At 39.6% G+C, this 13994-nt stretch overlaps 1 protein-coding gene across 1 annotated transcript in view; it reads left to right on the top strand.

Annotated features, from left to right (window-relative positions):
- The first annotated feature begins 326 nt into the window (after positions 1-326).
- gabrb3 (gamma-aminobutyric acid type A receptor subunit beta3) overlaps positions 327-13994 on the top strand; it is a 53821-nt gene continuing 40153 nt past the window's right edge. The window contains exons 1-3 of the mRNA XM_053635862.1: positions 327-406; positions 661-752; positions 2590-2657. Of these exons, the coding sequence (XP_053491837.1) occupies positions 327-406; positions 661-752; positions 2590-2657 (240 nt within the window). The remainder of the gene's footprint in view (positions 407-660; positions 753-2589; positions 2658-13994) is intronic.

The following is a 13994-nucleotide window of genomic DNA, read 5'->3' as shown; positions in this document are numbered from 1 at the left end:
CTTGTTTTTCAACGTCAAAAGAAAGACAAGGATGGAGACCGCGATCAGGCTGGATCCCGAACACCGATAGAGTCGGAGGCGATTTTAACACCAAAAAAAAAAAAAAAGAAGAAAGGAAAGCGTAAAAAATGCGCGAGAGGTTTTTGCGCGCGCGTGTCCAAATAACGCAACGCACCGACGCCGGAACTTTCCTCGCACCCTGAAAGCATAGGGCTGTCCACAAAGCATAGGACTTCTTCAGCTGACACAGCATCCGATGGAGCACGGAGACCTGTAGAACGCTGAGAGCCAGTTCCGAGAGGATAGGGATGTTTGGGATGTTTGGGATGTTTGGGATCGGGAAGAGAAAGCTATTCGGGATCATTTCCGTGCCGCTCCTGGTGGCACTGATGTGCTGCGCTCAGAGGTGAGTGAGTGAGTGAGTGAGCAAACTTAGTTCAGGAAACAAAGCATATCAAATAAAGTCTTGTCATTTAAAATAATAATAATAATAATAATAATAATAATAATAATGTGTACCTTTAATATGCGCCTTTCAGCTGGAAATGTTGGACTGTAATTACCTTTTAGATCTTAATAGTACACCTACATGCACCTTTCTAGGTCAACAAAACACACTAAAAGTACCACTCCAGTCACAAGTACCCTTTATTTCCACAGCGTCAATGAACCAGGTAACATGTCCTTCGTGAAAGAGACCGTGGACAAGCTGCTGAAGGGATATGACATCCGTCTCCGACCTGACTTTGGAGGTAAATTAGAGTTCAGCTCAGTTGTAAAGTCTTTAACGCGCATTATAGAGAGAAAAGAGTGTTCGATTCTACCTTTGCCTGTGCTTGTCCCTTATCTTTTGCACCTTTAATATGCATACAAAATCAATGTGTAAAGCTTAAAGGTACACAACATACACCCTTTGTTTTGTTTTTTTTTTGTTTTGTTTTTTTACGTAAAGGTATGGTGCGGTTTGAAATCGTTTCAAACTTCGACTCAACGCCTACACTGCTTATATAAGCCCTGATAAACAAATACGGGCTTGATTAACGCTCAAAAACATGTCTTATTATTCATCATGAAATATTCAGTACACTGATTCAGGATGTAAGTCTGGACCGACGTGACATCATGAGCGATATGTACAGGATGAACTGATACGAAGACGCTATATGATTCACGTTCATTCTGTGTGCCTTGAATGATGTCATTAATCAAGTACAAACTCCGCCCCTAATCCTATACCTATACCTAAGTATGTGTACGGGTGCGCAAGATGGCTGCCGCATGTATCCTGCAGTAATCTGTGGCATCGCTTGTGCGTATCCTCGGAAATTAACGCTATCTGTTCACATGGTGCAATACCAACGTAAACAGCGGGGGCGCTGTAGTATATTGCGACATCATAGCGACATCAGAGCTACGACCAGAACTAACGTACTCTTCGTTTTCACGTTTTGGATTGATTTAATGGCCTGACGTACCGTCTATGCCGATGATTCTTTCCCGGATATAAAGAACAGTGCGGCTGTGATGACAGTGATGTCTTCTTTCAGCTTTAATAGAACCTTCCCATTCTTTTATACATCTTACAAGACCATGTTGTTGGATGGATCTTATACGTGCTTAGGTTCTTTAGGTTCAAGGGTTCATTGGATAGTTTGGGGTTCTTAGCAGAATCAAATGGTTCTACTCTTAGACAGAAAACTAGATTGTTGTAGGGTTCAGTGTAGAACATTTATGGATTTAACCGTAGAACCATAAGGGGTCCAAGCACCGTACTGTAGACGCCTGTTATGCATGCGTAGGTTCCTTAAAGGTTCTTTGGATCGTTTAGGATTCTTAACTTCTTCAAACATTTTGACTCTTAGAAAGAGAAACGCTTTATTGTAGGGTTCAGCCTAGAACCTTTAATAGTTACACCAAAGAACCATTAGGTGGGCCAACCACTAGAATATATACTCCTGCTGTACACTCATAGGTTCCTCAAAGGTTCTTTGGGTAGTTTGTTTCTTATCTTCTAAAATGGGTTTAATCCTGGAAAAGGAAATGTGGTGTTGTAGTGTTTAAGAAAGAAACTTTAAAGGTTAAACCGAAAAAAATGGTTATGGGTCCAAGCACTGTAGTCTATACACTCTTAGGTTCCTCAAGGGTTCTTTGAGCAGTTTGAAGTTCTCGTCTTCTTCTAATGGTTCTACTCTTCGAAAGGATGGAGAGCATGAAACAGAACATGACACAGAACCTTTAAAGCCTAAACGAAACAACCTTTACGGGGCCAAGCACTGTAGTGTAAGTCCTTGCTGTACATCGATAGGTTTCTGAAGGGTTCTTTGGATGTGTTGTAGCTCTTGGATAGTGTGTGGTTCTTGTGTTCTTAAATGGTTCTGTTTGGATCCCTCTTTGGAAGGCAACAATTTAATGCAGCACAGAACCAGAAACTGTTCAAACAAAGAACCCCTAGGGGTCCAGGCACTGTAGGTGTTTGTTCCACACATTTGGTATGGAACCTGTTTTTGGGTGATTTTTGGAAAATAATTGTGCAGTCGAGTTTTATTTGTGTACGTATTTATTTATTTATTTTCTTGTGCACGTGTGAAGGAGCGCCAGTGTCAGTTGGGATGACCATCGACGTGGCGAGCATAGACATGGTGTCTGAAGTCAACATGGTAAGTGCGAACTCACTTCTTTCCCACTTCCTGCGTGTTATATACAATTGCAGTATAATCATCATTCACTATAAAAGTATTTTCACTTGCTATGACTTCAGTGAACTTTTAATGGTTAAGCAGGAAGGCTAAGTGCAGTTGAAACCCATGTACCCTTGTCGATTAGCACTGGCTCATTTGCATAGACAGTCAATGAAATAAGGCACTTTTTTTTCCGTTATTTGAAGCGTTTACATTAAAAAAATATTGCAGTATAACCGGGATTTTATAAACGTAGACTTCTTGTTGCTCTTCTTCGCTGCGGTTTTTATTTTAAACAGGCGCATTGCATTGTGGGATGCAGTGCAGCATGAAGACAGCTCCGCGTGGACATTTGCCTCGGGTTGTATGTCATCGCGGTGTTTTTGGCATTGCGTTAATATTCATGTTTACTCACTGCGCACTCCATACTGCTTGTGGGCGGGGTTTGGCGTGATTAATGTGCACATTATGACACTGGGAACAGTTGGATTTTAGTGTGTTATTATGCATTGTGATAGTCAAGGTCTCGTGAGGGCTGAAATCACCTCACATCTCCGGCTCAGTCCGAAATGGCTCCGTGAGTGCATTAAACAAGGGTTTATTATAGTATTAGACCCCCTTAGAGCCGTCAGAGAGACAGTGGAAGATGGTGACTGCCCAATCTGCCTCCATAGACTTTGTGTAAGTGTGAGTGTACTACAGAGGGTAATATTTAGGCTTTCAGACTCTGTGTAATAGTAATACTAATAATAAAGTATTTCTACCGCAGTGCTGTTGAACTCGGTGTTGACGAACCGAATCGCCGGTTTACATTAACGCGCTCATTCTAATACGGTATCGTTTCAATAGTAACAGCTCGTTCAGGGACTTGTACGGTAGGCGCTCTGCTAATAATAAACATACTCAAAAACGTGTGCGGTCGGTGATGCGGTGAAGTTTTCTGTAAGGAGACGTGTGCGTAACGTATACGGAAGGAGTCTCCAGCGTCAGCGCTTTGTAACAGTCAGAGGTAAAGGTGTGACTTTGAATTGTCCCGTCATCTTCAGGACAGACGAGGTTACGCTTCTTCGCGGTAACACGACAAGCTGCGTTTTTATAGAGAGAGAAAAAGAGAGGCTGGGGAGGGAGCGACTGTTTATACCTGCTATGTAGTTACAAATGGAGTAAAAGTATGATGTTTCGTCCCTTAATAAATAAAAAAATGTATGTTTCTCAAGTTGGTGTGGTATAAGCGGAATAAAACGCTTAAAACGGATGTGCCATTGTAGGAAAATAATCAGTGCTGTTGGAGAAAGGCAAGGGCTTGCACCGTGTGACGTTTAAATGAGCTGTAGAGATCTTTGTCTGAATTTTTTTTTTTGGAGACTTTTACGGACACGCTTTGCTTTTTTTGATGCTAATTGACTGGCGAACCCAAGCCTAGTAACAAACAAGCAAACAAACAAACAAACAAATAAATAATGCCGGACATATCTGATGTAACGAGTAAGTCATGGAGTAAGTTCAGTCTTTAGCGTGGTGTATTGTAGTGCCTGACTGAATCCTGACACTCGTCAGACTCTTTACTGGAGGAAATTGTCTTTGATAACCGTCTGACAGGAAGTGATGCCCGGACGCTGCTCTTGGTGCCTGCTGAGTCAGCCGAAGTGAGAGCCGGTGTATTGATTGGTGAGCTATCAGAGATTCACCCGTGGATGAGGAACAGCATTTATACTGTCCATTAAAGTGTAGACGGAGACGAACCTCGGTTCTCTCATAGCATAATTTAATTTGCATTATACACAGTGTTATATAAGGTACAGGTCCAGTTTAAGTGGTTATATAATAATAATAATAATAATAATAATAAAAATAATAATAACTGGCACCCTGTCCAGGGTGTACCCCGCCTTGTGCACGAGGCTCCCTGGGATAGGCTCCAGGTTCCCCGTGACCCTGAAAAGGAGTGAGCGGTTGAAGATGGATGTATGGATAATAATAATAATAAAATAAGTGTGTTGGTTAGGGGGACCGTACGTCCTCTTTTTCCCGGACACGTCCTCTTTTTTGGACCTTAAAAAAGTCTTAAACTGTCTGGGATTCGCCTTTAATTTCATTATGATGTGTTTATGGTCTAATACTGCATCATGTGTGTGCGTGTGTTTGCGTCGCTTTAACCCTTCTCTGTAAGTCCCGCCTTCTCGCACACTGATTGGTCGATTATAAAAGGATTGCAGCAACTATTGGCCAAATTCCTTCCTCTCAACCGTTATCCTACTCTCAGCGAACACGCGAAGGTGAAGTGCTGTTGTGTTCAAGTCGAACAGTTGCTTGACAATAGCAGCGAATGCCAGCTGTCCTGAGTCGACACGACACCCGTGTCCATATGAGTCATTTTTAATTTCATGTTATCGCAGTGCTTCGTATTACATGGCCATTCGGATGTGTAAATGATGGTAGAAGGTTCACTCATGGCATCTGATATAATATATATATGTATAATACTATAACATACTGTTGGTGTTGATTCGGTTAATGTTATGTACAGATTGGAAGACTGGTGTTCTCACAGTGTCCGCATCCCGAAATGTTTAGTCAACAGATCACCATGTGAGCGCCACTGTGGACAGATGGACAGTTGAGATAACTCGCTTGTACGATGGTATAAACAGGACGCGTAGCCAATCACAGAGAAGGAACTCTACTGAGCTCCTGAGCTGAAGTCCACTAAAATGATAGAGTAGTTGTAGTACGGTATGTGATAGTTACTGTTACCACCCTGAAGCTGATTATTTTCCTATAACAGCACATCCTGAGGCGTTTTATTCCTCTTACACCACAGCAATTTAATAACGATTACAATTTTTCGTTTCTTAAAGACATCACATCATACGTTTGATCCATTTTAGTTCCATTTAATGTTAATTGAAACAAGCTTGTTCCTGTTTGTTTCTTGCTTGCGTTCCAGCAGTCGTTCCCTCACCAGCCTCGTCTCACGTTCTTTACAGAGAAACTGCTGAGACGCATAAACTTTGCATCTGTCCTGAAGATGTCGGAAAACTTAAAGTTACAAAGTTACAGCTTTACCTCTGACACTGGAGACTCCTTCCATAATGCTAACAGAAAACCTCACCATAATAGCAACGATTTCTTTAACGCATTTATAAAGCGGAGGGTCAGCGTACAAGTCACTACCGTCAGGGCTGCTGTGTTAGAAAATTAACCAACACCTTCTGACGGTCAGGCGGCGGAGATGGTGACAGTTAATGCTACGTTCACACACAGCGATTTTATCGCTGCAAGTTGCCAGTCGCTGTACTCAAATAATCGTAGGTTTGGCGGTTCGATTCCCGGCCCACGTGACTCCACATGACTCCACATGATTCTACATGACTCCACATGACTCCACATGACTCCACATGACTCTACATGACACTAGATGACTCCACGTAAGTCCACATGACTCTGCATGACTCCACATGACTCCACATGACTCTACATGACTCCACATGACTCCACATGACTCTAAATGACACTACATGACTCCACGTAACTCCACATGACTCTACATGACTCTACATGACTCCACATGACTCCACGTGACTCCATGCGACTCCACGCGACTCCATGTGACTCCACGTGCCAAAGTGTCCTTGGACAAGACACTGAACCCCAAGTTGCTCCCGATAGCAAGCTAGCGCCTTGCATGGCAGCTCTGCTACCATTGGTGTGTGAATGTGTGTGTGTGTGTGCGTGTGTGTGTGAATGGGTGAATGAGAAACATGACATGACAAGGACCATGACATGGATCATAATGTGGTTTTCTTTTTTACATGTTAAACTTTTTTAAAAAAAAGTCCACGTTTACGTTCCTCAATGTTGTAACTCGCTCATGTCCTCCTAATGTGACTGTAGTTTCTGTATATTTGATAGTAACGTAGCCGTGTTGAGTAGCCATGTTTATTAACTCTAAATTACTGCACCGTCGTCTGGTTTCTTTAAGTGTGTTGTGGTATAATTTTTTATCATTTTATTTGTTGACTAATTGCACTGCAGATTATCGTGCTTCGGAAATATTTTATTCAAGGAAGCGGCTCAACATTCCTCACGAAAAAAAAAAAACCAACACGAAGGATTATTCATCAAACATGAAAGTATGTGGATTAAATGTATAAATAATCATTTAAAATAAACAATTCGCAGAAAAGCACCTTCATTAAATAATTAAAATCTAGAAGTAAAGAGTATATTGACTAAAATGTAATGAAGGAAATACGCAGGAACGTTAAATGATGAAAAAGACCTAAAAGGCAAATTAATTAAATATTCAAATAAATATAATGTAACAGGAAGTGACTTTCCAATAAATATTCAAATAAATATAATGTAACAGGAAGTGACTTTCCAATAAATATTCAAATAAATATAATGTAACAGGAAGTGACTTTCCAAGCAAAAAAATGTTTTAAAAATAAGTGTCATTTCTATTATTTCTGGTGGAAGGGAACTTTTTAAATTTTAAAACTTTCAACGCGTATAATGTAAAATTAGCATAATCATATTGTATTATTATGCGGTTACATAAATGCATTAGGGTTTAAAAATAAGACATGAAAAGAAATTGAACATAACTAATAATTCATTCGTAATTCGAACAATGGAATGCATTATATGGATTACAATACGTACGGTGTTAATGCAAATTAAAGACGTATTTGGGGGGGGGGGGAATCTTTGTATTAATTAAATAGCACATTAGGCACGACGTGGTTTAAAGCGTCTCTATCCTGAGATCGTTCTGCAGTGAGTCGGGCTCATGTGGGCTTTGTGTTGAAGTAGAGAAATACACTGGTTATTGTTTTATCGTTGCTCTTCACTCTCTCGGTGATCTCTGATTGATGAACTCGGGAAGCCGTGAACGCTTGTACATGACCACGCAGAGTGAATTATTCAGTAAGTGTGGATCGTCACTGAATAATGAGACACATGCTGGAGGAAACACTGAGCACGGACTAGGGATGGAACCGGTATCAGTTTATTCAGGACGAACAGGTAATGTGTCCGAAACAGATACAAACACAGATACGGATAAAAGACTGTGTGTCCTCTAGGTGCTCCTACGTACTTAACCCTTAACCCCTAACCCTAAAACCATAACCCCAACACTTAGCTCTTAATGCGTAACCCCTCACTCCTAACCCCTAGGCCCTATCTCTTAACCCCTAACCTTTAGCCACTAACCGTTGACCCCTCACCCCTAGGCCCTAACCCTTAACCCCTAACCTCTATCCACTAACCGTTAACCCCTAAGGGGACCAACACCTAACCTCTATCGCTTAATTCTTAATGTGTAACCATAACCCTTTCTAATAGCCCCTAACTCCCAACTCTTAACCCTTAACCCTTAGCCACTAACCCTTAACCCCTAACCCTTTCCCATAGCCCCTACCGCTCAACCCTTAACCCATAACCCCTAGCCACTAACCCTTAACCCCTCAACCCTAACCCTTAACCCCAACCCTTAACCCATAACCCCTAGCCACTAACCCTTAACCCCTCAACCCTAACCCCTAACCTCTAGCCACTAAACCTTAACCCCTAACTGCAACCATTAACACATAACCCCTAACACTTAACCCCTAATCCCTAACCCTTCAACCCTAGCCCCAACCCTCAACCCTTAACCCTTAACCGCAACCATTAACATCTAACCCCTAACATTTAACCCTTAGCCCCAACACTTAACCCTTAACCCCTAAACCCCAACCCTTAACCCATAACCTTTAGCCACTAATCCTTAACACCTCACCCCTAACCCTTAAACCCTAACCCTTTCCACTAGCCCCCAACCCTCGACCCCTAAACCCCAACTTTTAACCTATAACCTCTAACCTTTAACCCTTAACCCACACCATGCTGTACATGAAACAGCACATTAAACACACTTATCCCACCTGAAACACACTCGGTCATCTCCACTCCCGGGAATTTTGCTTTGACTCTTTGCCTAGGTAGGAGGAGCTAGATCAGGTCTGACTCCACAGAGGCGTGTAATAACGGCGCCTTGTTTCGTGGGACGACTGGAGTCTCGGCCGGAGATGAAGACGTCGGCGGTTTCACTGAGTGATTAAAGTTTCTTCTCATCGTGTCCTCCACTGATTAGTCAAACTGTTTTATTTTAAAAACAGGTTTGCGGTATATCCGTGTCTCTCTAGTCGCTCCCTGTGATTGATGCTAACGGTAAAAGTATTCATCATAATATCCTGTAAAATATAGTGTACAAAGCAGAAGCAGACAGCGTGTGGAAGATTTATCGAAGGGTTCTTTAAAGACGTAGTCAGCTCGCTCTTCGGTTCTTCTTAGTGTTCCTTCTAATAACCAGCAGTCTTTGATTCGTCTCTGTGGCTGAATAATAAACGATCTCTCTGTCAGTGAATAATAAATGAACAGCTGCACAAGTTTCGAGGTAGAAAGTTGAAGAATATTTGGCTCGCGGTAACTCGTTTCTTCATTTATTTATCCGTCCTGGGCTACAGAGAGACGCACGGGCGACGCTCCGGTCCCAGAGCCCCAGCGTTAATTAGCGCTAATGATGGCTGATTTCTTTCTGCATCCAGCATGTCACGGATGTAATCTCAGCTTTTTATCGTGGGTAGAACTACTACAGCTCCTCGTTAAAAACGTTAAACTGTTTGCTTTTATTTTAGCCCTGAAATCCACATCATCCCGGGCGGGAAACTGTACACGGCACTCTGATGGCACGTGAAAGTCGGTTTAAATATAGAAAGAAATGTTGTTCGTGTTCAGGAAGGAAGAAAGGAGGATTACATCTGTCTTTATGTCTTTTCTTAATGCAAGGGACATCTCTACACCTTTAACTTCATTTAAAATGAACAATATGCAAATTAGGACTTCCTCCACGACCTCCTGTTGCACGCCATGATTGATGTATTTCACTCGTTTATTCTTCACTAGCAGTACTGATGTTCTCTAGCTGCTCTGCTCATATTCACTATTGTACAACATTCTCCATCATATTGGCAGTCAGGGATCCCTTTAGCTGAACTTATATATAAAATATGTTTTTAAAAAAACCCAAACAAAAATCATAAACATAATCCTTTTACTGTGTGAAGTGTTAGGATCCAATATTAGGATCCGTATTTTATTTTTAAAAATGTAATAATGTTTGGCTGTTTATCGGAAGAATAGAGGTTGAATAAATGTTATCTTGCATTTGATCACTCATATCACCCTCACAAAAACATTCTAATGACTTTTTTATTATTCATAAGGTGACATACATACAGTGGTGCTTGAGCGAAAGAATTTTCTATGCTTCTGCATGAATGTGACCTAATACCTCGTCCTCAAATAGATAAAGAGAACCCAACTAAACAAATGAGGCAAAATATTATACTTGGTCATTTATTTATTTATTGAGGAAAATGATCCGATATTACAGATCTGTGAGGGGTAAAAGTATGTGCGCCTCTAGGATGATCAGTTTAATGTGAAGGTGAGATTAGAGTCAGGTGTTTTCAGTCAGTGGGATGATGATCAGGTGTGAGTGAGTGAGTGAGTGAGTGAGAGTCCTGTTTCATTTAAAGAACAGCGATGTATCGGAGTCTGATGTTCACAATGTATCATGGCATGTGATCTGAGTCTGAAGAGAAAGTGGGTCATGCAGCAAGACAACGAGTCTAAACACACGAGTCGTTCTACCAAAGAACGGTTAAAGAAGAGTAAAGTTCACGTTTTGGAACGGCCGAGTCAAAGTCCTGACCTTAATCCAGTAGAAATGTTGTGGAAGAACCTGAAGCGAGCAGTTCATGTGAGGAAACCCACCAACATCCCAGAGTCGAAGCTGTTCTGTACTGAGGAACGGGATAAAACTCCTCCGAGCCGATGTGCAGGACTGATCAACAGTTACCCCAAACGTTTATCTGCAGTGATTACTGCACAAGGAGTCACACCACATACTGAAAGCAAAGGTGCACATACTTTTACCCCTCACAGATATGTAATAATAATAATAATAATAATAATAGTAATAATAATGAATTTTCTCATTCTGAATGCTGAAATGTTTGGGTTGAAAGCAGAGTGGCATGTGAGGAATCCTGAGTGCAAAGCGGGAATATAAAATGAGTGTATATAATGAGTGGAGTATAAAATGAGTGTATATAATGAGTGGAGTATAAAATGAGTGTATATAATGAGTGGAGTATAAAATGAGTGTATATAATGAGTGGAGTATAAAATGAGTGTATATAATGAGTGGAGTATAAAATGAGAGTATATAATGAGTGTATATAATGAGTGGAGTATAAAATGAGTGTATATAATGAGTGGAGTATAAGATGAGAGTATATAATGAGTGTATATAATGAGTGGAGTATAAAATGAGTGTATATAATGAGTGGAGTATAAGATGAGAGTATATAATGAGTGGAGTATATAATGAGTGTATATAATGAGTGGAGTATAAAATGAGTGTATATAATGAGTGAGTATAAGATGAGTGTATATAATGAGTGGAGTATAAGATGAGAGTATATAATGAGTGGAGTATAAGATGAGAGTATATAATGAGTGTATATAATGAGTGGAGTATAAGATGAGAGTATATAATGAGTGGAGTATAAGATGAGAGTATATAATGAGTGGAGTATAAAATGAGTGTATATAATGAGTGAGTATAAGATGAGTGTATATAATGAGTGGAGTATAAGATGAGAGTATATAATGAGTGGAGTATAAAATGAGTGTATATAATGAGTGAGTATAAGATGAGTGTATATAATGAGTGGAGTATAAGATGAGTGTATATAATGAGTGGAGTATAAGATGAGAGTATATAATGAGTGGAGTATAAGATGAGAGTATATAATGAGTGTATATAATGAGTGGAGTATAAGATGAGAGTATATAATGAGTGGAGTATAAGATGAGAGTATATAATGAGTGGAGTATAAAATGAGTGTATATAATGAGTGAGTATAAGATGAGTGTATATAATGAGTGGAGTATAAGATGAGAGTATATAATGAGTGGAGTATAAAATGAGTGTATATAATGAGTGGAGTATAAAATGAGTGTATATAATGAGTGGAGTATAAGATGAGTGTATATAATGAGTGGAGTATAAAATGAGTGTATATAATGAGTGAGTATAAGATGAGTGTATATAATGAGTGGAGTATAAAATGAGTGTATATAATGAGTGGAGTATAAAATGAGTGTATATAATGAGTGGAGTATAAAATGAGTGTATATAATGAGTGGAGTATAAAATGAGTGTATATAATGAGTGGAGTATAAAATGAGTGTATATAATGAGTGGAGTATAAAATGAGTGTATATAATGAGTGGAGTATAAAATGAGTGTATATAATGAGATGAGTGTATATAATGAGTGGAGTATAAAATGAGTGTATATAATGAGTGGAGTATAAGATGAGTGTATATAATGAGTGGAGTATAAAATGAGTGTATATAATGAGTGGAGTATAAAATGAGTGTATATAATGAGTGGAGTATAAAATGAGTGTATATAATGAGATGAGTGTATATAATGAGTGGAGTATAAAATGAGTGTATATAATGAGTGGAGTATAAAATGAGTGTATATAATGAGTGGAGTATAAAATGAGTGTATATAATGAGTGGAGTATAAAATGAGTGTATATAATGAGTGGAGTATAAAATGAGTGTATATAATGAGTGGAGTATAAAATGAGTGTATATAATGAGTGGAGTATAAAATGAGTGTATATAATGAGATGAGTGTATATAATGAGTGGAGTATAAAATGAGTGTATATAATGAGTGGAGTATAAGATGAGTGTATATAATGAGTGGAGTATAAAATGAGTGTATATAATGAGTGGAGTATAAAATGAGTGTATATAATGAGTGGAGTATAAAATGAGTGTATATAATGAGATGAGTGTATATAATGAGTGGAGTATAAAATGAGTGTATATAATGAGTGGAGTATAAGATGAGTGTATATAATGAGTGGAGTATAAAATGAGTGTATATAATGAGTGAGTATAAGATGAGTGTATATAATGAGTGGAGTATAAAATGAGTGTATATAATGAGTGGAGTATAAGATGAGTGTATATAATGAGTGTATATAATGAGTGGAGTATAAGATGAGTGTCAGTGTGTTGAAAATGGAGCGGCGTTCTATAAAAACCCATTAAAGCTAATCTGGGTCTGAGGAACTAGGCTGTGTGATCCACTCGTCAGAATATCGGTGACAGGAATGGTTCTGTAGAGGAGCTCCAGGTTATTGTTCTCCTGGAGAACCTTTTCACGGTCGGTGCTACAGAAAACCGTCATTATGTGAAAAGATCTTTTCTGTGGTGTAAAACGATTGTTTATTTTAGAGCACAAACGACAAAAACAAGGAGCAAAGGTTTATTTGAGAACCAGAAAAAGGTTCTTCTGTGGCAGGAGGAACCATTACTCATCCGTGAGGAGAAAACTAAGCAGTCAGGACGAGCTGTAAAATACGTTTTGGTGTGAGGGATTGTGTGTGTGTGTGTGTGTGTGTGTGTGTGTGTGTGTGTGTGTGTGTGTGTTGCTGCTTAAGCTCGAACCTGGGAGAGAAAAATAAGTCGATTAAATATTAAAACACTACTTCCTCTCGGCGTCCCGAGCCTGCTGTTGGAGTAAAGCTCGATCGCAGTGCGATGATGCGTATAGACACGCAGACTCAGGACTAGCTGCACGGCGAGACGAGGATCAATCACAGACCATGCATATTAGATAATAAGGTTTCCTTTAAAGCACACCATAATCACACTTTCTGCACTTTCCATTTCCCTTTTTTTTTTTTTGGTCATAACCCTGAATCGCTTCAGTTCAGTTTCCATTATTATGCTTTAAAATAAGATGTAGATTTTTCCATTTGCAGCCTCGTCCTAAAACTAGTCCAGATTGGGGTGAAATGCGTGACCGTGGCAACCCTGCTTGCGTTGATTGTTGATCGGTCGGCGTGAGCTAGAGCTGGGCGATATCTGGATAAAATATCGATATCGTGATAAACGATCCATTTCATTTGTAACTATTACAAATTGTTTTGTTTTTTTTTAAACGTCCAGGATTTCTTCGTCTTTGTAGGCGTTAAAGAAAAGTATCGTCAAACTCATTTTAACGTTTATTTTGTTTATTTTACGAATGTTTTGCACACGGTTTGTTCGCTAAATGATATATCGTGATGCACATCGTGGATCGTAGAAATGCCCTCAAGTTTCGTGATGAGAAATTTTTGTCGTATTGCCCAGCGCTAGAAAGAACTTGATTTTTTTTTCCAGTGTAGAA

This window comes from Ictalurus furcatus, chromosome 11 (genome assembly GCF_023375685.1).
Source record: "Ictalurus furcatus strain D&B chromosome 11, Billie_1.0, whole genome shotgun sequence".
Lineage (NCBI taxonomy): Eukaryota > Metazoa > Chordata > Actinopteri > Siluriformes > Ictaluridae > Ictalurus > Ictalurus furcatus.
The sequence above is the reverse complement of the archived record's forward strand: the minus strand, read 5'-3'. Positions and strand labels throughout refer to the sequence as shown.